The 27,203-nt window shown below is 37.2% G+C and overlaps 2 protein-coding genes across 6 annotated transcripts; both read left to right on the forward strand.

Moving 5' to 3' along the window:
* The first annotated feature begins 682 nt into the window (after positions 1–682).
* mapre3a (microtubule-associated protein, RP/EB family, member 3a) lies at positions 683–11,564 on the forward strand. Of its 4 annotated transcripts, none has more exons than XM_063007210.1 (7): positions 683–783; positions 3,598–3,721; positions 3,832–3,977; positions 4,454–4,649; positions 7,813–7,949; positions 9,531–9,683; positions 9,808–11,564. In XM_063007210.1, exons 2-7 carry the CDS (start codon positions 3,601–3,603, stop codon positions 9,874–9,876), a joined length of 822 nt encoding a protein of 273 aa, XP_062863280.1. In that variant the 5' UTR covers positions 683–783; positions 3,598–3,600; the 3' UTR covers positions 9,877–11,564. The 4 variants fall into 4 exon arrangements, with proteins under 4 accessions (XP_062863280.1, XP_062863281.1, XP_062863279.1 ...); XM_063007211.1 differs by lacking the exon at positions 683–783 and adding an exon at positions 2,489–3,375; XM_063007209.1 differs by lacking the exon at positions 683–783 and having other exon boundaries at positions 2,489–3,721.
* A 1,559-nt stretch (positions 11,565–13,123) lies between these two features.
* Positions 13,124–25,823, forward strand: senp6b (SUMO specific peptidase 6b). Of its 2 annotated transcripts, none has more exons than XM_063007649.1 (18): positions 13,124–13,184; positions 14,996–15,151; positions 15,229–15,269; positions 15,576–15,679; positions 15,770–15,934; positions 16,053–16,086; positions 16,975–17,130; positions 17,302–17,486; positions 20,367–20,485; positions 21,549–21,665; positions 21,742–21,864; positions 21,943–22,035; positions 22,124–22,314; positions 23,486–23,544; positions 23,631–23,680; positions 23,788–23,856; positions 23,935–24,085; positions 25,151–25,823. In XM_063007649.1, the coding sequence occupies exons 2-18, from the start codon at positions 15,015–15,017 to the stop codon at positions 25,286–25,288; spliced, it is 1,932 nt and encodes a 643-aa protein (XP_062863719.1). In that variant the 5' UTR covers positions 13,124–13,184; positions 14,996–15,014; the 3' UTR covers positions 25,289–25,823. The 2 variants fall into 2 exon arrangements, with proteins under 2 accessions (XP_062863719.1, XP_062863720.1); XM_063007650.1 differs by having other exon boundaries at positions 20,397–20,485.
* Positions 25,824–27,203: the final 1,380 nt, after the last annotated feature.

Here is a 27,203-nt window from a genome sequence, read left to right on the forward strand (position 1 = left end):
CGTCCGAAGCCGTTGTAAAATCCCCGATATACGCACACCTATGACCACCTCACATCATTCCAAAAATAATACGCCACTGGAAAAAAAAGTACAAACTTGGTTGAACACTATTTTAAGTCATGTACTATACATAGAAATGTCCAGATTAATATAAACAGTAATCCTAATCATTAAGCGGGTGTTTCGTCCAAGAAATAGTGTAACAGTGTTTGGGGAGGAATGTTCAATGTGAATGTTATGTTTGCCCTCATGTTGCTTAGCAACACTGTTAACGGACTACCTGATGTCGCGGAAGAATGTGTGTTTTTGTAAATAAAAACATTTATGAATTAAACATTGTTGTATTTTATTATATTTTATGTTGACCACCATTTTATAAAAGCCAGTAATAAGCCACTCGAGACCGTGCGTTACTGCTATGATTTTATCACGGGGAAAACGTTTCAGGTACTCCGCTTCGCGTCGAGCCAAAACATCCTTCCCCGTGATAAAATCGCAGTAACGCACGGCCTCTCGTGGCTTATTGCTTTATTTTATTGAATTGTGCACCACTATGTTAATTGTTCGATTTTCTAATTTGGAACTCAGTACATCAAAATGAATTTCACCGAGTCGACTCTTGATCTTTGACTCATGAATCGGAGAATCGACTCTTATAGGAATCGACTCTCAGTACGCCGTGCAGTAAACGCTAACCCCAGCAGCGCTAGTCTGGGATTTTGACAGGAGGCGTTACGTGGGTTACATCGGAAATCTCAGCAGAACAAACCCAGTAATAATACAGTAAGTACTGATGAGATGTAAAGTTTGCATTTGTTTATGTAATGAAAAACAAGTAGCTCTTTTTTATTCGGGGCCTTGTGGTTGTGTTAGTATATGAGAGGGGTGTGCTATACAGATCTGCCAGGCCTGCCATGATAACGGATTATTAGCGAAGCAGCGTGGTATTTCTACTACTCATCTTTCTATTACTGCACTCATGATTCAAATCAGAACAGTCCAGAAGTAGCACGTGACAGTGAGACGGTGAAGGCATGCTGGGGTCTGGCCTGCGGTGACAGTAAAGGCTCGCTGCTTGTTTACTGCACAGACTGCTGAGAAAATAGAGTCAAATCTGCTACTGCGTGTCTACGTTATTATCATTATTATTATTATAATGTTGATTCTTTAAAGAAAGTGAGTTCTGTCAGTAATGCGCAGTGAATCAGAATCATGCTGTAGCTAACCGGTATGTGTCAGTGCAGCGGTTCTGAAACTGCAGCACATGTACAACGTGCTCACACTACAGCTGATCAGTCCAATGTGCTACATACTGTATCACCACTATAACTGTAACACACTTCCACTGACTGCCACTTCTGTTACAGGTGTACTCAATACTTTTATAACAACACCACTACTGCTTACAGCAACAAGTACATTTTACATTTATTTATTTATTTTTTAATAAGTATTTTTATTCATTTTCACATTGTTATACTTGAACTTACATACAAACAAACAGTGATCACTACACATTATTTACATATACAATATCCAAAGCCTCCTACACTGTATTCAATGTTCGATTTACACCTATTTATACAGCCGTAAATAAAAACTACAAGAAAGTACATTTACATATACAAACCCCTAACTTACATTTTTATAATACAAACTTCTAAAAACCTAGCCACTCTTTATTATTTTTTCAAAGAATATTCTTGAAATTCGATCACCAGTATTTTACATTTACATTTTCAGCATTTAGCAGACGCTTTTATCCAAAGCGACATACAGTACTGTGACAGTATACAATCTAAGCAATCGAGGGTTAAGGGCCTTGCTCAAGGGCCCAACAGTGGCAACCTGGCAGTGGTGAGGCTTGAACCGGCAACCTTCAGATTACTAGTTCAGTACCTTAACCGCTAGGCTACACAGTCCACAGTATAGTCCAAAAAGACAGTCTAGATATTATACCATTGTTTGAGGTTATCTTTAGCCCAGTATGTTAAATATTCCATTGGCAAAAAATCAAAAATTACTTTATGCCAGTCAGAGAGTGTTGGGGGTCTGTCAGAGATCCACTTCAACAAAATAACTTTGCGTGCAGCGTAAGTCAGTGAACACGAAAGCTTCTGTTTATTTATCCCTTTAATGTCCGGGTTTGGGACTCCCATAATAAAACAAAGTGGATCCATTGTCAACTTATTCCCAAAAATTTATTTTAGTTTTAATAAGACTTTTCCCCAAAAGTCCTGAATATATCTGCAGGCCCAGATACAATGTACAAAGTCAGCTCCTTTCATATTACACTTTAAGCAATGATCTGGTTTATTTGGGTTCATCTTATTTCTAAGCCGTGGAGTAATTTGTAATCTATTTTACATTTATTTATTTAAATTCACACACTGCTTTATGCTGTCAGGGTCAGGTTGGATCAGGTAACACCTGGGAATGCATCCAGGACAGGGCACCAGTTTACTGCTGGGTGACACACACCCATTTGCCACTAGAATTACTGCCAGTCCACTTTTTGCATGTTTTAAGAGTATATAAAACGTGCAGAACTACTTACAGACGATGACTAAAGGACTAGTAAGGATCAAACCCAGCTTTTCCCAGACCCAGCGTCACAGTTTGTGATTTTTCTTTTCAGCACTCTTTCACTGAAAGAATGTGTAAAGTGCGCATGTGCACTGAATATATCTGAAAGTCACTGGTTAGCAGTACTATAACACAATAAATCATTAAATAATAAAGATGCAGCCAGTATCTTAAAGCTCAACATATACAAATACCGTAATAGTAAAATCCATGCTGTATTTTTGTTTGTTTAACAGAGAAATAGCACAAACTTCATCAAATTCATTGTTGTGTTTGTACACTGTAGGACCAGAATGTGGATATTTATTTTTATGATGGAGCTTTGGTGTTTTAGCCACATCCTAAGGGAAAAAGAATCAAATATATAATATAAATTATATGCTTCCAAATTTGTAGCAACAGTTTTGGGCAGGCCGTTTTCTATTCCAAGAGGCCAGGGCATGACTGTACTCTTGTGCACTAAGCAAGGAATGTTAAGACATTGAAAGTTTGGTTTTGGGGAACTACGGTGCACTGTTAAATCATTCAAGATAAAATGGATCAACTACAAACAAGGATTTTCACACCCCTGTTTTATCCACAACAACTGTAATGATAAACCATAAAGTCACTGATTTTCTCTCACTAATAGTAAATGTGTATCTTTCAGTAAAATGTCTCAAGACACACATCATAGAAATGCTTTAATTTGTTCAAATCACATGGCTGAATGTAGCCCACAGGCTGGATGGAGCAGATGTTTGCACTTGGTGATTTCTTTGCAGCACAGAAGAAACTCAGTCTAATCTGGTAGGATTAACTACTGATCATTAAAGTTCAAGGATTGTGATGGCAGGGCTTTAAGCTTTAGATGCCCAGGCTATGGATAGCTGCAAAACTGTTTATAGATTAAAAAAAAAGTAGTTCTGTTTTATCCACTGTTTTCATTTATTTATTTTTGACCTTATTTAGATTTTTGGTTCATTTAATCTAATGCCAACTAATTGTTTTTACATCTTTTGCACAATGTAGGGAATGGCGGTAAATGTATACTCCACGTCTGTTACCAACGAGAACCTGAGTCGACATGACATGCTGGCATGGGTTAATGACTCTCTCCAGCTCAGCTACACCAAAATAGAACAGTTATGTTCGGGTAAGTCTCACTATGTTCATCAGCGCACGGATCAACATATTTAATTGATTTAAAATCACTGTGTGATCGATGCCATTCATCATCAGATTTATTTGTTTGTCCCCCCATAGGTGCAGCATATTGTCAGTTCATGGACATGTTATTTCCTGGATGCATTTTTTTAAAAAAGGTAAAATTTCAAGCAAAGCTAGAGCATGAGTATATACACAACTTCAAAGTTCTTCAGGCAGCTTTCAAAAGGATGGGAGTTGATAAAGTAAGTATGTTTTTTGTTTCATATATGTACTTATTGCATCATGTTACTGAGAAGTACGTTTTCTATTTTTATACAGGTTATCAAATATATTAAATATCCCAGCTCATGGCCTTGACCACTCAGTAGAAAAGATGTAACAGTATGCAAATGCAGTATGCATTTAAATGTCAGTAATGGTAAGAACAGACTTTATTATGAAATGAGATTAATGTTGATTACTTCTGAAAATGACTCATGATGGGCATGGTGGATTGGTGGGTAGCACTGTTGCCTCACAGCAAGAAGGTAGTGGGTTCAGTTCACAGGTGGAACGGTCTGGGTTTTTTTGTGTGGAGTTTACATGTTCTCCCTGTGTCTGTATGGGTTTCCTTCAGGTGCTCTGGTTTCAGGTTAATTAAAGCTACTAAAACCTTGTGTATTGCATTGATCACCTCAACACAACTGATTTTCCTTTACTTTTCCTGTTTGACCATCAGATAATTCCAGTGGAAAAGCTTGTAAAAGGGAAGTTTCAAGACAACTTTGAATTCGTCCAGTGGTTTAAGAAATTCTTCGATGCGAACTACGACGGCAAAGAGTACGATCCTAATCAAGCTCGACAAGGCCAAGAGATCGCTCCTGTCCCGAATCCAGGTGATCACTTTTCCTACAAACCCAAGAGAACCGGTCCAGGTAATCCCATGATTCTACTGCACCTCTGCTGCATCCATTGCTAAGCTTCTACTGCAAGTGGCCGGTTTGTGCACGGCCTTCAGCATTACTACTCCTGCTCAAGCTTCCATATTGTTGGAAAGTGTGAAATCGCATCTTGTGGTAAAATATTCAGCTAAATGGCATTGAAACAAACATAATGCAAGCACACAATACATAATGCATTAGGACAGGACCCTGTAACCTGCAAAATTTAGTGCTTTTGAGTCAACCCTGACTAGCCCTAGTCCAAGTAATAAATCATACATACTGTTGAGAAGAAATTTTTTTTTAAAGAAGAATGCCTTTATTTGTCATAAATTCTTTTTCCACGAATCCCAGCTTGTTTGGAAGCTTGGGGTCAGAGCGCAACGTCAGCCATTGTATGGCGCCCTTGGAGCAGACAGGTTTAAGGGCCCAACAGTGGCTGCATAGCAGAGGCTGGATTTGAACCGACAATCTTCCGATTGATAGCCCAAAGCTCTACCCACTAGGCTACCACTGTCCCTTAACTGTAACTTTCAGGAATTTCTAGGCCAAGTATACTTTTTATTATATTATTAATTTGTACAGTAAACTGATGTCAGTTGACTCTGTGTTGCCATTGGTCTGGATTGGGAGTGCGTCTGCACTTCAGTCTCTAATATTTTTTATACATGTGACTATGGTTAAACTAAAGAAAATGATTTAGGAATTTCTTTTTTGAGCTTACTTAGGCTTAACCAAAGTCACAGAACTGACATAATGTCCATGCAGCTTTAAACTAAAATGCTGACCCTACCCAGGCATTAAACAACACATTTAAGGCCTTGTTACACCAGGTTTTTGGATGTAACACACACACACACACACTCACACACACCAATTGCCCCACCGAATTATTATTCTCTGCCTTACCGAATTATTATTCTCTGCCTCATGCATGTCATCAACGCTGGCCAAGGAGTACTGGACAGTGGTAAACTCCACACTAGAGCTGTAACGCGCATGACTGAAGTACCCTTCCCACCGTTTGTAACACGCTTTGACCAGACACCAGATGGCGCTGTTGCATAAGCAAAAAGACAACATTTACATTTTCAGCAGCTTTTATCCAAAGCGACTTACATTATACAGTCTAAGCAATTGAGGATTAAGGGCCTTGCTCAGGGGCCCAACAGCAACCTGCAGTGGTGGGGTTTGAACCAGCAACCTTCTGCTTACTAGTCCAGTACCTTAACCACTAGGCTACAACTGCAACAGTATACCATCCGTTCTCCAAACCCAAATAGATCAGGCTGGTGCCACCACACTGTTCTCGTCTACTCTGCTCTGTTGACTGTAGAGGTGTTACACTGTTTACCCAAATTGTTAAATAAAAAGTTATTCAATACAAATGAAGCAACATGGTTTGCAATTGATCAGAAGTCTAAATTATATACAAACCCTCTTAGAAAAACTACACTGTTGTGACTAGTACAGTGTACACCACAATGAGGCCTGGCATTGTCTTGCTAAAATAACCATGGACTTCCTGAGATAAGACATCATTGTAACGTTTACAAATGTCTCTCTAAAATTCCAACATACGGCTTCAATGGTACCCTCACACTTATGCAAGTAACCCATGCCATGGGTACTGATGCCCATACCAGGATAGATGTTGGCTTTTAGACAAACCTTTCACTGATAAGAGTCTGGTCCTTTTTGTCTCTGGCACAGAGAACTTGTTTTTTTTCCCCCAAAACAAGTTAAAACGTTGACTCATGACAACTGCAAATATTTTGACTGTCTTTTGGTCTACCTGAGATTAATTATAAGTATTATAATAACGGATAAGTATTTTAGGGCCTATTTGGATACATTTGTTACAGTAGCATGAAGGTTTTTCACAAAATGACTACACACATTCAACAGTAATTTCTGGCCCTGCCCTACATTGTAGATGTCTATCTGTAGAATCTTACCATATTATGTATGGTAGATGGTAAAAGACCTTACACTGATATATCGTCTTTTTGAATTGCTTGACAGTTCTCTAGAAAGTCTTTCTCAAAAGCAGTGTGCCGTGACCCATCATTGCTTTTGCAGAGACTGAGCCTTTGGTGAATCCTCCTTTTATACCCAATCATAATATTCTCACCTGTTACCAAACCACCTGCAGGAGTGTCTTAAAACGCCAAAACTTAAATATTCTATGATACGTACTATTCTTAAATACAGTACAGACTATTTTTATGGTTATATTTACAAAATGCAATCACAGTAGTTAGCCGAAACATTATGTAATTTCGTTGTACTTTGTCAGTTAAATAAAGATTCAAGAGAATATGCAGATTATTTTATATTACATGTAGATATACCAACGTAGAATAGAACATCTAAATGTTTTTGGTTATGTTTCATTGTATACAGGGGCTCTTAGCTTAGCTTGCTACTTGTGACTTGGACAGACAATGCAGATTAAACTCCAAATTCACAAAGCTTTGTGTCCACATTTAACCTGACTTTTAAATCCTAATTTTGAGACATTAAACACTGTGTACAAAGTTTGTAAAAGCAGAATTAATTCCCAAATGAAGATGAAGTACAACAAAAATGCAGCGGCTAAGTTGCTAACTGAACAACAGGGATTAACCATTTCCAGATAAAAATCTGCCTGACCATTACCACTTTGCAAAGCGTTTCTGGTGTAACTGGGCCTTTAGCCTAGCAAATCATTACATGTTGTTACACTATACGGCCAAAAGTATTTGGATACCTGACCATGAGCTTATTGGACATCTCATTTTAAAAACAAATGATATTTAAATAGAGTGACCTCTTTGTGAACTTGGCTATAACAACAGCCACTCTTCTTTTTGTCTTTATAGATACAGTATGCTTGTGCACGGGGGCTCAGTAATGCTGGAACAGGAAAGGTTTCCTAAACTAAAATATTTTTTTTATATTATTGCTTTATTACTGTTAGCAATTGTGGCTAAAACACATAAATTCAAAAATTAATAGGGGTGTCCCAGTACTTTTGTCCATATAGTGTACTTTGATCCATTTTAATTACATATTTTCTAATGATGCAACATCAGCTTACTGCATGAAATACTTGTACTGCAGGAAGGTATTGAACTGACGGCTGAACATCTTTATCAACATATTCTAATTTCAGGGCCCCAAAGAACATCGCCGACAGTACCCAAAAACATGCCCACGCCACAGAGGGTGATGAACACCACCATCAAGAAGAACCCCAGTTTGGCTCGAAATGGAGGGGGCGATGCAGAGATCACGGAGCTCAATCAACAGGTAGAGTCACTGGGAGGGTAAGGACGGTCCATTGTTACATGGGGTGGAGGTGGGGTCAGGTGTTTCATTCTTAACATGTGCAAACTTTTTTAAAGGGACACCTTTGGGATAAATTGGAACGTTGATTGCGAGCCAGTGCCTTAGCTCACATAGCTCTTTTAATTAAATAGACAAAAATTTCCACAGGCTCACAGGAGCATTTTGTGAAAAGCCTTTCCAGAATAGTGTAGGCTGTTATAGTCACAGGAATAAACACAGACTTTTTTCTCTGTTTTCCCACACCACAAATACTGAATATGTTTAATAATTATAATTAGAAATTAGGTGGCCCTGACTGGACTGGTAGATTGGAGAGGTTAAGATTGGATTATATACGCCTACATCACATTATCTGATGAAATAGTACGACACCTGTTGTAGTTCAAAAATGGCAAATGGCATTGTTGGAGTTATTGTGGGGCTTAAACCAGCAATCTTCTGATCACTAGTCTAGTACCTTAACTACTAAGCCACCACTGCTCCTGTTTTAGCCCAGACTTATTATGCAATCGTCCATATGCAGTTTTTCTCCAGTACAGCCTGTCTTGTTTTGTGGTCTTCAGGCTTTATTGAATTATTTCTTTAATCCATCTTGATGCTGGAGATGGACTTTTGTATTTTCTAGTGAATTGGTTCTTCATATAATGAGTAAATATTAGTGAGTTTCAGTTTGATTATCTGGGTCTCGAGTTTGAGAGGTTCAGTTTAATTTGGTTAAAGATCCATTTAAGGGAAATAAAGGCAAAATATATTTTATTTAAACAATTAAGTCTAAATGTAAACCTCTTTTTTGCCATTTCTTTTTCCAAACATCTAGGCAAATATCCTGCCAAAATTATATTCCCTATTAGTAACCCTTTTAGATATGACCATAAAATACCAGGATTATGACAAAAGTAAAATGACAAACTTTTACTTATGTCAGAAATTACTTGTGCTTATGTGAAAAAAGTCTGTACTTTGTCAGTTGAGTAAAGATTCAAGAGAATAATTCAGTAAATTCATTTTACTAAATGTCCTAACTGTAGGTTTTTAGATGAGAATGTTTAGGCTATGTTTTAAAGTATACAGGGGCCTCCAAATTTATAAAGCTTTGTGTCTACATTGAACCTGATATTTAGGAAAATTAAGCCATGTCTATAAAGCTTGTTATTTGAGAATACATTCCCAAATGAAGAGTTAAGTACAACTAAAATGTTTGTTTTATATAAATACATATAGTGCTAACCACTAGAGTTTTTTTTAAACCAGGGTTTTCTTTATGTCTTTATAAAACTTGCACAGTAATGCCAGATCAGGAAAAGACCTTTCCTACTATAAACTATTGTTTGCAAAGTTGGATGCTTATTTTTTGTAGAATTGATTTATTATACCTGTTAGCAGTGTTGCTGTGGCTGAAACACATGAAAACACAAAAACTAGATGGGGTGTCCCAACACTTTTGTCTATGATTAGATATTATATTCAGACTGTATTTACCTCTGCCACTATGGTGTGTTAACATACTTTACCTGTTCTTCTTTTCTATTTTCTCATGTTAAGTTAATGGAATTAAAATTAACTGTAGATGGTCTGGAGAAGGAAAGAGACTTTTACTTCAGCAAACTGCGAGACATTGAATTGATCTGCCAGGAAAATGAGTGTGAGAGCAGCCCCATCCTCACCAAGATAATTAACATCCTTTATGCCACAGAGGTAGGCATGGCTGTTCCTAATACAAGTGCATTTTTAAGTTTATTGATAATTCCACATTCAGTACCATAAAATCAAAAGATGTTTCATCTCTTTACTAAAACATATTTTGCTTCTCGAAATGCAGGAAGGATTTGCAGCGCCAGAGGATGAAGAAATAAAGGAGCAGGCCCACTTGGACCAGGATGAATACTAAGCGCCCCCTCCCCTTCCTCCCTTTTTCCCTTGCTTTCCATGTCCCCATTCTCCACCACTCCCCATTGCACGCTGTTAATATCTCCGACATTACCTCTGTAACTATGAATGCCCTGTTCGTACTATGTATCTGTTTGTCTCATTCCACTCCAAATCAGGCACTACATCTCAAAGTCTCAGTAACCCCCCTCAGAGAATAGCAACAGCAGTAATGTATCCTAGCTGTCTTAGCATGTTTAACATCACAACATGGAGAATGAACACAACTATCGGACACTGAGGGTAGCACAATGGACTTACCGCAGTAAGCAATGTTTTGAGGAAGGCTGTCTAGAATGCAGTTAAAAGCCTTATTATCTGCATAGGTTTGCATGTCTCTCTACTTGGGTTATTTATAATACACTAATTCCACTACTGGCATAGGGGTTTGCAGACTTGCAGACTGTTTGCAATAAGGCTATGCTGAAATATGGCAACCTGTCCATACTAAACTACAAATTTAATAGCTATTTAACTTGAATGTAGGGAATAACATTCAACCTGGGTCATATCTACCAGCCACGATTATAGTTTCATAAATGCAGAACATGTGAAAGTGTGGGCTAGAAAAAATAACGCCTGTTCAGTAACACTAAGGCCAGCCTGTGGTTTGGTCTCAATAACAGTTTAGTTTTTGGTTAAAAGTCTTTGGTAAAAACACATAAAATAACACAATGTGGAGGAGGAATAGAGCAATCCCACACCAAGCTTAAAACAGTGTTTTAGTGTTTGGCCGAATTCTGCACCTTCAGTGGTGTCTCACGTGATCAGTTTATGACCACAGACATCATCGCATAACCCTTTCTGTACTCATTTTTAAGCCGCTTTTACAGCATTAGTAAGTATCTCTACTTAGTGGCCACCAAACTTGCACTATTACTGCCCTTATTGGGACCTACAGTTGAGCTAACGAGTAACTTTGTTACATTATTACATTTAGGACAAGTACTGTCAGTTCCTTTACTTTGTGTGGCTTATTGGAATTTAATGAAGGATTGATGAAGGAAGGGGATTTTTGGGTGTTTATGTGACTTAGGAATTACAGGGATATAATGAAGGTTGACAAATTAAGGAGAAAGTGACATTTACAATGAAAATCTATTAAAAACCAAACACTAGGATGTTTCCCTTTACCATTTAGTTGCTGCATATCTATTGGGAGCATGTGAATGTTATACATGTATATTGAATGAGTGCAATAGTTGTATTTTTTTATTAGAGCGTTTGTTTAGTTTGATTGTGTGTAATAATTCAGTACTGCTCATTTTCACATAATGAAGCCTGTTTTAAAGCTGTATTTGATATTAACGAGTCAAAACAGTAACACTACTGATTGAATGGTATTTATTTAAGTTTTTGCTGCTAACTTTATTTTAATATTTATTTGACATTACTATTGAATAGCATGAGCTGTGCTTTTTGTGACCATGTGTTAATGCCTACACGTCATGTTAGGAGAATGTAAAAAAGGCCCAGATGTGATGGAATGCCGTCTGTTAAAAGCATTGTGCTGCCTTTACAGTCTGATTCAACTACCATTTGCGTCAAGACTCTCACTCACATTTATTTTTGTCTACATAATAATAGAACATGATAGTGTTTGCATAAATTGTTTTGCATTTTATTGAGTAAATAAAAAGTTGTACAATGCCTGTCTTTAAGCTTGTGGTTCTATGGCATTTTACAGCAGTTCCGCAGCTGTTTTATTAGCTCATTTTTTAAACTAAAGGTCAGACTTTTTGTCAGAATTTCCAGCACTGTAAAATAAGGTATTTCAGTGCCCATGGTTGCGGATTTGGTTGTACAATAAGCTCATTGTCAGATGTCTTAATACTTTAGGTTTTCTATTGTATATCTAAGCATAGAATGTAAATAAAATGTGGTAAAACACACTAGCACACAAGAGCTGTCATTTCAAACTCACAAGATCGAATTTTAGCTCTGCTACCGGCAGGCTGGGCACCTATATGGACAATGATCGCCTCGTCCGAGAGTCCTGCAAACACACACACACTGTGTCTACAAAGCCACACTGTTGTTATCCACGCAGCATGAGACCTGGCATTGTCTTGCTGAAATAACCATGGGACTTCCTGCAAAAGCAAAATTTCGCCTGCAAAACTGCAACACCTGGTGTTCTTAGTTCAAACCATTTCCAGTCCAAATCTCATTAATTGGAAAGGTGATGGAACACAGGTAGACAAGCCTCTGTCCCAATAACTGTTGAAGTGTGTTGCATGAATTAAATATTAAATGTGTTTATATTTACAAAATACAATAAAGTTAATCAGTGATTCTATGTTTACTATGTTTTGCAAAACATACCAACTTTTCTGGAAATAGGGTTTATAGCAGCAGCAAAGCGATGACAGCACATAACCTTTCCTGTATTTTGATGTTTCAGACAGAACTATCCACATATTCATGCAGGTGCATATAGAAATCCCTGGTGCCCTTTTGCCCTGTGATTAGATAAGTATTTGTTGATGTTGAGTATTAAACATCTGCATAAATAATTTAGTCAATTAAAAATGTGCTACTGTATGTAGTTTTTAATAAATTATGTACCAACTCCCTAAATTACAATGCCTATAGCTTTACAATAACGGTCTATTAAAAAACAGACCAGTTTCAGCAGATGGTGAAGCCTGTGGACCTGGGTTTGATTACATGATGTACACACTCTCTTGACTGCATCTGAACTGAACTCGCGAAAGAGTCGACTCTTTGGAACGCAGACTCTGGGTGCTGTAAAGAGTGGTTTTCTCAAATAAAATAAATGCCTAGGCTTTTGGATGAAAACTGTAAACTAGAATGACGAACAAAATTTACTATGTTTTCATTTCACGATTGTATAAGTAAAAAATATTTTAAACATTAATGATGACACAATGAAATCCTCAGTGTTAGCTATCACGCAGCAACGGTTTTAGTTGTATGTACGCTCGCCAGGCTCAACGTATTTACTTGGGTAACTGCATATTCATATTATTTAATTAATGTATATGATGAGTTAGAGTAAAATGTTTAAAATGTTAATCCGACTATTATAGGTGAGTGGAGCCAATTGAAATGACTCACTAAAAGTAACCGGAACGTCGTTTACTGGTGCAGCTGACAGTTTGTTAACGCCGGTATTAATAGTTTAATTGGTCGCGTTCTGCGCTTGCGCAGTTTAGGCTCGGCGCACCCGAGTAGCTGGAGTGGGTGGGACACACTAGTGTTTAAATTTGTTTGCTAACTTAGAGTAACTTCAGCAGTTTTGAAGTGGTGAGTAATTAAAGCCGAATTTTGGGTCAATGCATAATGACTGTTTAGTCGGTGATTGTAAAGTTATGATAAGAGGTAGCTTATAAGGCCCCTACAAAAATCAGCTCATGGCTACAGGTCATGGTGCTCCATACACAATATTTATCAAACAAATAGTCTCTTGTAAGAGGTCGGGACACAATCTGCTCTGGTATTTAGATTTTTATACTGACCTGGATTATAATTATTAGTAACATTAGTGATAAAGGTCAGTTGTAAGTAATACTGATTTAAGGAACACTTATGGCCTTAAGGTAGCTTAACCGAACAGTCATTTATATTAGCATTAATCGTTATTTATTGTTTCTTACATTTTCAGACAGTCCCTTAGTTTAGTGTAAACAACTAGATGTGTTGAGCTTATTGTTCTTAATTTTTCTGATTTTACTTGTAGTTACACAGTATTTTAATTAAACACATTCGTCGTTTTATTTGGTAGGTGTACTTTATAGGTAAACAATTGCTTAATGTAGCCTTTCTGATAGTGTACACAATTAGTTTGCTCCCCTATACTTCATCCATCATTAAGAAGGGACCATCACTGAATAGATTTGGTGGTGAACGTGTACCATTCTTACCACGGTTGTTATTTGTTTGTTTATTAGGATCCTGTTTTACACTCTTTGGCTACGTTCATGACAGGAACGGTAGTTACTAATTACACACAAGGTTCATCAGTTCACAAGGTTATATCAAACACAGTCATGGACAAATTAGTATCTCCAATTCACCTCACTTGCATGTCTTTGGACTGTGGGAGGAAACCGGAGCACCCGGAGGAAACCCACGCAGACACGGGGAGAACATGCAAACTCCACACAGAAAGGACCCGGACCGCCCCACCTGGGGATCGAACCCAGGACCTTCTTGCTATGAGGCGACAGTGCTTCCCACTTAGCCACCGTGTCGCCCCACAGTTGTTATATGTATTAGTATCGGGTGAAGCAGCATTATTGGGGTTTTATCAGTGATTCACCTGCTTATGTATAAGACTTGGCGATACTGTCTGATCATAGAAAAAGTGTGTACAGATAAAAATGTATAAAGATTACATTGCCAACTAGAAATAGTCACAGTGTCTTGTGTCCTTAACTAATTAGAAAACCACACAAATTATGTACCGCATACTAACTGCACCTTTAAGTACGCCTGCGACATAATGCAATTGTTGCACAGATTGTAATTTATTGTTATCGTCCTTTCTGTTGCTGTTGTCACATTTTATAAAATAAGCTTGATATAAATTTAATACTGTAGTGCAATGTTGTTTTACAGAACTAAATGAGAGGTCACATAGCATTAAACAACAATCTATATGGATGCCAATTAATATAACTGTGCTAAATAAACAAAACATTGTTACACACAGTCAGCAGTGTAAAGCTTTGGAATGAGAATCCTTGAAAATCATTGACAAAACTGGACAAATAATGTCACTCTGTTTATATAAATCAGAGGAAGAACTAAAGTCAGTAATGTTTTACCTGCAAAGTTCACCTGCCTAAATGGCCAATAAGTGTAAATACAAGGTTTAAGTTTACAGTGTGTGTTAGATAATAAAAAATACATTTCTGTAATTAAACTGTTGGATTTTGGTGTTAAACTCTGGCATTCTTATGCTTAGAATTGTATATGATTACAATCCACTGGTTCCTTAATTTTTCAGATACTTCTCAAACATTAACATAGCCAAAGTTTGCATTTATACTGTCTGATATGTTTTAAATACGTTTCTTTGAGCATACTGAATGACACTTTTTTTAATTGTGTAGGTTGTAATGCTTTCCAATCATGCCACAAACTCCAGAGGGCAGGATTAGTTTTTCATTCTCATTTACCCAACATGCATCACCAACACAAAGTGTTGTCCTTCAGGGACGTCACTTCCATCATGCACTTTTGTCTGGCAGGAGAAAGGATGCTAAGAGGTTTGCTACAGCATACTGTGAGCTTTATTATAATTTTGTTAATTATTTCTAATATTTCTAATTTCAAAATTTTACAGTAATGGCAGTACAGAAGAGGTGCCGCTAATAAATGAAGATTGTAAGTTGACCTTTTCTGTTTCAAATAGATCACTCCGATGTCTTATTTTGTATATAAAGCAGTGCAGGAGATACGGCTACAGCATTATTGTCTAAACACATTAGTGGCTTCTGTAAGTGACAAGTGATCTCCATGTTTGAAATGCTGCTCTGTAGTGCACTATTTGACAAATGTGAAAGGACTTGTGTTGTGTTTAATGTTTGAATATCCAAAAGTGTGTGATCCTGCATTAAGGTTTCAAATATAATAACCACTGTCAATGTGTGTAAAATATTGAAATAACTTTGTTTTAAAATTGTTTACCAGGCTTGATTGTCAACCATGAAGGTGCCAATTCAGACAAACTGACGTTTTCTTCTGATGTAAAGTCTGTAGTCAAACTTTCACGAAAGTATCGAATGAAAGACAAGGTATTGTTAAGCTAACCTACTGTGAATAGTGTTGTTGAACTTAATCATGATTTGTCCGCTAATGTGGTTAATGTGTGTGTTGCTTTGCAGTGCGGAAATGTCGTGCCACAAAAACGATCAGCAAAGGCATCAATCTCCATTACAGGGTCATCTTGCTTAAAGTGGAAAGTCATGAAGGGATTTAACAAAGTTACCCTCAATGTCAGAAGCCTTAAAGTTGGAACATTCCAAAAAATTTACAGTGGGCCTGTCACGGTGAGCTTGCATTTGTGTTTTCAAGACTTACTGCCATGGTTGAAGACTATTCATTTTGTAATGTGTGTGTGTGTGTATGCAAATAATTAACTTTGAAAATTGTGTGTTTCTGATACAGTTTTCACTGGAGTACATTGAGTTTGCAAACCAAGGTAGGAGGCATGTTATGGATGTTGTACTTGTTAGCTATTACTCAAATTTAAATGTTTACAAGTACATCTTTTTTGTCCTTAAAACAATTTGCTGTACATGCATTTTCTTGTTGTCACAAATAAATGACTAATTAGATTAATCATAACACTATAAAATGTCCAATTTAAATTATTATTTTAAACAGGAATTATAAAATATGTCCCCCTTCTTTACTGTATGTAGCTTCCACTTTTCTGGGAAGCATTGCTACTAGATTTTTAACATGATTGCAGGAATTTGTCATTTGTCATTGTCAAAGTTACATTTTAAAAGCACAAAATCTCTTTGAATTTATATGTTTGGCTCTAAGTATTTTTACTGGAATTACTGGGGCGGCACGGTGGCTAAGTGGGTAGCACTGTTGCCTCACAGCAAGAAGGTCCTGGGTTCGATCCCCAGGTGGGGCGGTCCTGGTCCTTTCTGTGTGGTTTGCATGTTCTCCCCGTGTCCGCGTGGGTTTCCTCCGGATGCTCCGGTTTCCTCCCACAGCCCAAAGACATGCAAGTGAGGTGAATTGGAGACACTAAATTGTCCATGACTGTGCTTGATATAACCTTGTGTGAACTGACGAAACTTGTGTAAAGAGTAACTTGGTGGTGGCGGGGCTTGAACCGGCACCCTTCTGTTTACTAGTCCAGCACCTTAACCACTGAGCTATCACTGCCAATTTTATGTAAAAAATATGCTAACACAAACCTCTGCCTGTTACAATGCAAGTATTGGTTATTTGCTAAATTTAAATATTGTAAAATAATTATGTCTAAAACTTGGAAAACTGGAACATGTGGAAAAAATTACAAAATATTTCATGTTTGTCATGTATGTTTTCTGTTCTTTTTTTGAAAAAGTGCAACTTGATGTATCAGAGGTCATCCGATGTGAGTGGTGTACAGCACATGGACTGCCAGCTCTGTTTTTGCAGACTACTGCTGCATCCTGCTCCCGTCTGAGAAACCAGCTTTCCATGCCCACAGACATTGAAGCCGAGTATGACAGCAGCAAGAGTAAGTAACAAAGATTTGCAGGTATTTACAAACATCTCTGTTTCTGCTTCTAATCTAAACCCTTACTGCAATTCAGAAATTGTTGATAAAAGGCCCAATAATGCACTGAGATGGACTGAGATAAAGAAGTAGTAATCCATCACGTCTCAATGATTTCTTCTATCTTTACAGATGTAGAATTTAAAAAAGTCACCTTTGTCTTTGAGAATGAGCCAACAGTGCTGGAAAAGGTTACACTTCAAGAAATGTTTATGGAGATTGGCAGGCTTAAAAACATGAACAACTTCTTGGTCAAGCTTACGATTGAGGAAGCCAATGATAAGCTTAAGGCAGTTCAACAAACTCATAAAATGAGGGTGAGTTAACTCATTTGTTTTGTTTTTTTGTAAGAAAGCAAACTGATTAACTAAACTTCAAATCCACTATGATCTCTATAAGCAAAGCCTTTGTAGTTTTAACTCGGAGTTATGCAGGGCTAGACAGCTGCACTTCTCTAAGATCATTAACAGGAACATCAACAACACCTGCACTCTATTCAACGGGGTCGACAAGCTTACAAATCCTCCAAAACGGATCACACCAGAACTTCTGTCCACAGAGAAATGTAATGAATTTGCTCATTTCTTCTGTGAAAAAATCAAAACTATTAGACTGACCATCAACGCCACTCAGTCAAACGATGAAACCATGCCGCCCCTAAAGACACCTAAAAATAACATGACTATTATGTCACAATTTAATACAATAGACCAAAAAACTCTGGAGAAAACAGTTCAGCATCTTAAATCATCGACATGCTGCCATCTGAATTTTTTAAAACTATTTTTAACTCTGTAAAAACTGATTTGCAACAAATAGTTAATGGCTCACTAGCATCAGGCGTTTTCCCAAAGTCACTGAAAACAGCTGCCATTAAGCCACTCCTAAAAAAGAGAACTCTGGATGCGTCTGTGTTAAACAACTACAGGCCGATCTCAAATCTTCCTTTCATAGCTAAGATCATTGAGAAAGTTGTTTACAATCAAGTCAGCAGTTTTTTTTAATTCCAGTGGTTATTTTGACAAATTTCAGTCAGGCTTTTGAGCTCACCACAGCACTGAAACGGCTCTCATAAAAGTGTTAAATGATCTACGGCTGAATACTGACTCGGGTAAAATATCAGTTCTGGTTTTACTGGATCTTAGTGCTGCCTTTGACACTGTAGATCATAGAATATTGCTGGATAGGTTGGAAAACTGTGTTGGACTTTCCGGAACAGTCCTTAATTGGTTCAGGTCTTATTTAGAAGACCGGAGTTACTTCGTCACTATTGGCAGCTGTGAATCTGACAGGGTGGCTATGACATGTGGAATCCCCCAGGGATCAGTTCTCGGACCTCTTCTGTTCAATCTTTATATGCTTCCATTAGGCCAAATGCTACAGGCTAACAACATTGATTACCATAGTTATGCAGATGACACACAGATATATCTGGCTCTCTCACCAGATGATTACAGCCCAATAGATTCACTGTGTCAGTGTCTGGAGGACATCAATAACTGGATGAGCCAGAATTTTTTACAGTTAAATGAGGACAAAACAGAGATTGTGGTGTTTGGCAGCAAAGAAAAGAGGTCTAGTGTCAGTGAGCACCTCAGTTCCCGGGCTCTAAAAACCAAAGACCAAGTCCGAAATCTTGGCGTTCTAATAGACTCAGATCTTACATTCACCAGCCATATTAAAACCATCACCAAAACAGCCTTCTACCATCTTAGAAATATAGCCAAAATCAAGGGTCTAGTGTGCCAACAAGACCTAGAGAAGCTGATCCATGCTTTTATCTCCAGTAGGGTGGACTATTGTAATGGTCTCTTAACTAGACTTCCCAAAAAGACCATTAAACAGTTACAGCTCATTCAGAACGCTGCTGCTAGAGTTTTAACTAAGACGAAGAGAACTGAGCACATCACTCCAGTTCTAAAATCTCTACACTGGCTTCCAGTTAGTTACAGAATAGAATTTAAAGTGCTGCTACTGGTCTATAAATCACTGAATGGGTTCGGCCCAGAATACATCTCAGATATGTTTAGAGAATATAAACCTAGTAGATCTCTTAGATCCATGGACTCAGGTCAGCTAGTTGAGCTCAGAGTCCAAACTAAACACGGTGAAGCAGCATTTAGCTGTTGGGCTGCATATAACTGGAACAGACTGCCAGGAGATATTAGATGTTCCGCAAATGTAGAAATGTTTAAATGCAGGTTAAAAACATTTCTTTTTTCTTGTGCCTATGATTGAGCTCGAAATTTTTGCTATTACCCTATTTCTTTTAGTTTTTCATGCTCTTAATAATTCTTTTTATAGAGTAGTGTACATTCTAAATTGTAGTGTATATTCTACTATATTTTCTTTTAGTTTTCATGTTTTAATTGCTTATCTCTCTTGTTTTAATTTCGTATTTCCCAAATTATAGGGTATATTTTACAATATTTTCTTTTAATTTTTCATGTTCTTAATTTTTATCTCTCTTGTTTGAATTTCATGTTCTTAATTGTAACTAAATGTTTGCAAGAAGTCTTTCTGAGGTTCTAGATCTCAGGAATGTTTTAATGCTTTTAATTTTTCCTTATGTAAAGCACTTTGAATTGCCACTGTGTATGAAAGGTGCTATACAAATAAACTTGCCTTGCCTTGCCTTGATTAAGCAGCAGTGGAGTGCTTTTAAAATGCCCTGTAGTAAAATAATTTGGCCAAACTTTAAGACTCCTGTACAGATGAATGTGATTGTATTCTTTCCTGAGCAGTGATGTGCTAAAACATTAGGACCACCTGCCTAATATGCTGTCAAAACAGCTCTGATCCTCCAAAACATGGACTCCACAAGATCACTGCAGTGCTGAGTGGTACACCATTCAAATAATATGTTGTCAGTGAGGACCCTTTGGGTGTCTCTTTTGACTGTGGCAATGTTCTAAGTATTTAAATACTTTTGTGAATAAGCAATTTTAGTTTTTGGTTTGTTATTAATATTGGAAAAACTTCAAAAACATTTCCACTTATTTATTTAAAAGTTAACATTAATATCCACACTATAGGTAAATAGGTATTTTGACTTACCCCACACATTGCATTACAAAGTATTTTGCAGTATTTTTACACAAATCTGGGTATACAGAATTTATATAAAATGTCTTGGGGCCCATATTTAATATTTTAATAATTTTTTGATAATATCTTTGTCTCCTTTTTTGGATCAGGAGTTAACTGACTCTTTCACTAATACACAGAGTGAGATGGCTACTGTTCCAAGAGTCTCCAAGAGTGATGACGATGAGTGGATGGACTGCACATCCTATCGGACTCAGCCAGCAAAAATGTCAGTAGTTTCATATCTGGTATTTACTACAAAGAAAGAGTCCTGGGCCAAGTTTAGGAACCCTAATATCTTGGGCAGTTTTCCATGAATAATACAACTCTTAGCCAGACATTGCTAGCAATCTGTAATCCAGACAAGAACTATTTTAATAGTTAAACACAGTTAATAACAAATGGTTTCTCCAAATTCAAAACAAAATGCAACTTTTAATGACCACTATAGTCTCAGAATTATTCAATCCTTCATTTATTTATTTATTTATTTATTTTGTCTCAAGCTTCATTAGCTGCATTGGGTGTGCTTGAGATAAAACACATTAAATACCTTGACTGATTAGGCATTTGTTGACTGACATTCCATTGTGTTAGAAATGTGGCTACTAAGTGTGTTGTTCAAGTAGTTAGGAGAAGAGCTAATTGCTTTGCACAAATAAGGAAAAGGAAATACACTAAATTTTACTAGAGATACCACTGGAAGCATAGTTTGCAAGCTTAAAGTTAAAGGAACACTGGTTGCACTACCTGGATGTGGCAAAATGGGTAAGCTATCACTGGCTGCCATCAGATTCCTGTGGAGGCAGGTGGTCAGAAACCCTCGAGTGACTGCAAAAGACCTCCAGCAAGATTTTAGGTTTCAGTTTGCACAGCAAGGCATGTACTGAAGGTCTCCATTCCTAAACTCAGCCGTATGTCTGGAGCAAAAATAATGAAGCGTACGCTGATAGGAACACCCTGCCTACAGTGAAGCATCGCAGTGGCTCTGTGATCCTCTGGGGCTGCTTTGCTTTATCTGGAAACCTGCAGCGTGTGGAGAGCAAGATGGATTTAATCAAGTATTTAAGAATCCTAGAGGAAAAAGTTGTACCTTCTGTGAGAAAGCTGAAGCTTGGGCATCATTGGGTCTTTAAAGAAGACAATGATCCCCAGCATTCCTCAAAGTTCTCCAAGACTTTTATCGACTGAATGTGTCAGGCTGAGTTTGCCTGAGTGCACATGGAAATTAATTAATTAATTTTGGTGCACCAGACTGGGCTTTTGAGTTGTTTCTAATGTTTATTTTTCAGACTGGTTGTATACCCTCCTCCTCCTGCCAAAGGTGGCTTTTCCATCACTGAGGAGGACATTGCTTGCCTTGATGAGGGAGAATTCCTAAATGATGTAATAATAGATTTCTATTTAAAGTAAGTGACAACTTTAATCTAAGTTTTTAATTGTATTTAGTGTGATAAGTTACATTGTATTTTTTGTGCTTATTAGATACTTGGTTTGTGAGAGGCTACAGAAGGAGGATGCCAACAGGTGTCATGTGTTCAGCTCCTTTTTCTTCAAGAGCCTTACTCATGAAGAACTGACTGACCTTTCAAGCACCACAGATTTATCGTGAGTATAGAGCTCGAACATGTAGAACTGCATGACGCTTACATTTCCCAAACATCATGTCTATCAGCTTTTCTGCAGCACTAAAGAGAGGAGGCATAATCGGGTGAAAACATGGACCAGACATTTGGATCTATTTGAAAAGGACTTCATTTTTGTTCCGATTAATCAGGCGTAAGTTTCACTTTTATGAGTTTCTATCAGCCTCATTACAATATTATTTGATTGTCTCTTTAAACTCAATTTTCTTTTTTTTCTTCAGGTCTCACTGGTACCTGGCTGTAATCTGTTTTCCAGGCAAAGCTTCACAACTTTCCATTGCAGATCACTGTTTTAATTACACAAATGAGGAGAGCTTAGAATTTACTCCCAGCCCTTCTCTTCCAAATCCAATGTCACTTTTCTACAGAAGCACATCATCTGATCGGCTTTCCAAGTGGAGTTCATCTAAAGGTAAAAAGAAAATCATCTCTGATGCATTGTGAATTGTCTGCTATGTAAAAAATGGCTTCAGGCTTCTCTGGCAATCAGCTGTTACTTGGAAAAGGTAATGCCCAAAAAGTGTGTCAAATGAAAACAGAAGGTTGGCAATATAAACCATGACATGATGCCAAGTGGTGTTACTTTCTTGTATTGGCACACTTTGGTGGGCAAGAACTTGCTTTTATCTAGGCCAGCTGCCATGTAAGGTATGTGTTAGTCATAACAGACTGATATGAAAATACTACATGATTTTATTTGTTCTCCATACCCACATGATAGTTTTCATCTGACTTTTTAAAAACCCACTCAGATCTGGTGTAGTTGTTTTGCATCATGTGTGACGTGCACAGCCATGATTACAGCCGCATACTAACTTGAATTTTCTGTTCATAGCTTGATATACTCTATTTATATTGATGGACCCCAAAACAAATCTAAAAAAATGTGGTTTAAACATTGAAGTGTACTTGCTTGTAAAAACATGCAATACTTTGAAACATTGTGTCCTAATATTAGGCAGGATTAAAGTTAACTGGTTTGGACTTAATTTTTGGTTTTAACTATTGAAACATGAACACATACGTAAAAGCTTTATTATACTGTGCTTAAACTTAATTGTGTCTATTGTCACTGGAGCACAGTGCTGAACTACAACTCAGCATGTAATTCAGTATGCACATTTAAACTTGCCTGGTAGTTACTGTTTACAGAGTGGCCAGTGTAAATGGATTTACTTGCTGGTTTATTTTTGCACCACCATTAAAAAACACACCCACAACTCGACAACAAAAAAACACAATGCACCCCACAACGACTCAACCCTTGGCAATGCTTGACTGAGCATTTAAATATTAAAGTACAGTTTATTCTCTTCTATTTTTATACTCTACTAAAATGATGTGAATCCAAAACCTCCAAAATGACACTTCTCACTAAATTATTCTTTATTATGTTAGCAAATACAAATACTCCACCATTAGGGCTGTTGTTATATAAAAATATAATTTGATATGTCATATGAGTGTTTGACCTGTGTTTCACTAAGGCACCGGCTAACACCTTAAAGTTGACTTTTGACTAAGACATGTTCATTTTATTGCCGGTCAAATGTGCCTTTTATAACAAGCAGTGTTTGTTAAAGGTGATCCTGATGATGGGTTTTGCTTCGTCTCAGATGATGACATGGAGGATGAAGTTCAGGTAATCTATCTGATTGTGGTTGCATATTTGTGTGCGCAGTAAGTTTGGTGTATTATTAGTAAAGTGTTAAAAATGCCTTTTTTTAGTATAAAGGCACCACTAAAAGAGACGTCTTGGGCAGCATTCCTTCTAAACAGTAAGTGAGATGTTCAGGTCTCCACTGTTTTCAAGTTTGTTTACTTTGAGGCATTATTTATTCATAATGAATTGATCTTGGACAATTGGTTTGTTTTTTATTTGTAGATTCTGCATTCTCATCATGGATTCGCTTAGCTGTAGTTCTAAACCAGCAGTGGTGCAAGTGCTGCAGGAGTAAGTCTTAAAATGCAACAATTTATTTGTATTGCAGCTGGACTTGTTTTGTATGTGTGTAATTGTTATTGATAAAAGGTACCTGGAGATGGAGTGGTGGGTAAAAAAGGGCTCTGTGCAGAGTTTTGGGAAAGGAGCAATGAAAGGATGGAGTTTGCAGGTCCCACAGCAAGATAATTTCACTGACTGTGGGCTTTTCCTTCTACAGTATGTGGAAAGCTTCATCACCGTAAGTCTTATACCCAAATGTAAATGTTTTTGTTTACCAGGTGTGAGGGACATTGTGTTTGGTAGGGTTGGCTGCCCACTGAATCTTTTCAAATAAAAGATTCACACACACAAAGAGGGGCTGAAATAAATAGGCCAGACAAGCAATAACTGTTTGGCATCAGTGTTACAAGAAAAATAGCTGCTGTCACAGGTGCTGAATCGAACCGTCACTCACCCCACAAAGACAGTGTTGTCACTAACACCATGTTCTACCTGACATTTCAAAGTGCTGTTGTAATGAAAATTTTTAAAAGGAATGTTATATTAAATGTGTGCAGAATGTTTATGTTGCATTTGCTGCAGTGCTAAGATTGCAATCTGAACCCTCTAAACGCCACTACGATGTGTGGATTCTGGATGCAAAACAGTCATTTTATTTTGGGTTCATTTAAATGCAGATACCCTAGATTGGCCTGTCTACTATAACAGCCTTCCTCATCAAATATTTAATCAAGAAATGCTTGATATAAAAGTAAAAAAATATTAATTCAAACTAAGTAAGAGATGCTTGAGATGTAAGGATTAGATTATAGTCTGTTTAATATTGGAAATTGTCAGTTGTGTGAAGGTCAAAGTGTACAAAATGTCTAAACAATTTTAATTTTTGTTCATGTCCCTATAGGGTGTGCTAGCCTCACAGTTGGTTTAAATCTAATTTAGCCCACCATCTTTTATGTAGGATGTTATTTGGGACACAGCAGCACTGTTTTGCTCCTCCTCCCCACCTCAACTGCTGTTTTCGTGCATGTGATTCTACTTATTCGTTTAGATAATTTTCATTCTCAGTTTTTCCCCACTCTTTATTTGCTCAGGTTTTAGACAAATTGTTCTTATTAATGTAGTTCTTTACTTAAAAGGACACAATAATTGACAACAGTTTTGATTGTACCGGTTTAATGAAGATAAAGCTACACGAAACTTCTGTGTAAGCCCAGTTTCTGATCAGATTTATTAAACCTTAATAAAGTTCTGTGGGTAGTGGTTTGCTTTAGTGAGTTATTTTCAGTTCTAATATATTTTTTAGAACCCACCACAACTTTTTCATCATGCCATGGATCTAAGTGGTTGGTTTCCACTGAAGCTGGTGAAGAAAAAGCGGGAGAGAATGAAACGTCTGATCTACAAACTCCACCATCAACAGCATACTTATATTGGAGACTGAATGCCTTTATTGTGTTGCAAATTTAAACCTGTGGAAGGATTCAGCTCTGGGTAATAGAACCTCAAAGTGTGTATTATATTTCTGTGTTTTTATGTTATTTTTGACAATAGATAATTTTGTTAAATATAGTATATAATATAATTGACTTAAGTTGATCTTGTATTTTTTCTGACTTTAAGGAATAAGGGAATGTCTTTTTGTGCTATTCAAAAATAAGACCTACTAAGTTACTCTTTAATTATTAGTAGCCCCTGGCTCTTAAGAATTCACCATCTGTTCTGTAGTTCAACATATGGAATGTGTGGTAACTTAAGTCTACTGTTTTAATTAAGGTGTTGCTGTAACTAGTGGACCAAACATTGGCATTGTAAGGACTGTTTTAAAAAGAATGTTGTTTATTACTTTCTTATTTGGTTACCTCTGCCTGTGACAATGTAGAACATTACTGAAGGGGTTACCACTAGTCCAGAGCTTCTAGGCTGTGTCTCAGACCAACCGTGTGGCATCTGTTGTAAAGTAATAAATTATAAATTATGTTGTGTGTAACCATGCAATTTTTTGACCTATATGTTGCATTATTTCATTGGTTACCCATATTACCCATATACTTTAAACATTTTCTTCCTCTGTAACTAATACAGTGCAGCTATGTAAGTTTAAAAATGTAGCATTGGACAGGCCCATGAAAATGCCTGTTTGTCTTTTTAAAATAATTGTCCTGGAAGTAGCTGTACAAAGAATTGAATTGGCTTTTTATTGGACTCCAATTAATTTCCACAGGGCTGCAATATTTTTTTGACAATAATTTGATGCTGTATAGCAGAACAGGTAGAGTTTTTTCATTTTCTCATTACCGTTCCACCTCCTTTGTATTGGTTTCAGGCTATATTAGCCAAATATGTCTATTTGCACAGGGTCCAAAAATTTTATGTAATGTTTGTTTGGTTAACACATTTGCAGCTCTGTGTATGTTTCAATCTGACTAACTGATTTAATCTGAACTTTTTCCATGTGTGTGAAGTACTAATCCATTGAATAGAGTTGGACCATTACATTAAAAACATAAGCATAATTAGTAAGTTTATTCTAGAATGGAATAAGATTTGTCACTGCTGTACATTCAGCAGCATATTAGTCAACATTTAGTTTACCCAATGGGATTACAGCAGGATTTATATAAAGTGTTAAAAATGTAAAAAAATTGCTAAAATAAAATGTGTTAAAACGTGGTGTGTGCGTGTGACCATTAAAACTTGGTATGTTTGACCGTTATTAAATGCATGTGGGTGGCACGGTGGCTAAGTGGGTAGCACTGTTGCCTCACAGCAAGAAGGTTCTGGGTTCGATCCCCAGGTGGGGCGGTCCGGGTCCTTTCTGTGTGGAGTTTGCATGTTCTCCCCGTGTCCGTGTGGGTTTCCTCTGGGTGCTCCGGTTTCCTCCCACAGTCCAAAGACATGCAAGTAAGTAAATTGGAGACACTAAATTGTCCATGACTGTGTTCAGTATAACCTCGTGAACTGATGAATCTTGTGTAATGAGTAACTACCGTTCCTGTCATGAATGTAACCAAAAGTGTAAAACATGATGTTAAAATCCTAATAAAACAAACAAACAAATAAATGCATGTAAACATTGGCTATACTCTGTATGGTTAAATGTTATACCTCATCCAAATTTCACCAGCAATGTGAGTCTTACAGTCCTCTTACACAAACTCGGTGCCTTTATTTATTTATTTTCTTTTTTGAAGTAGCAGAATATACCTAAAATATTTGTTTTAGGATTTGTCACTGCACTTAGTTACCAAGTTACTAGATTACCTGATGACCCAGTCACCTGGTTCATTAATTTTAGGATCAGCCTAGGGTTTATTTGGGGAAAGTTCTTGGCTACACTTTGGATACTAAATATAAGT

Source organism: Trichomycterus rosablanca, chromosome 13 (genome assembly GCF_030014385.1).
Source record: "Trichomycterus rosablanca isolate fTriRos1 chromosome 13, fTriRos1.hap1, whole genome shotgun sequence".
Classification (NCBI taxonomy): domain Eukaryota; kingdom Metazoa; phylum Chordata; class Actinopteri; order Siluriformes; family Trichomycteridae; genus Trichomycterus; species Trichomycterus rosablanca.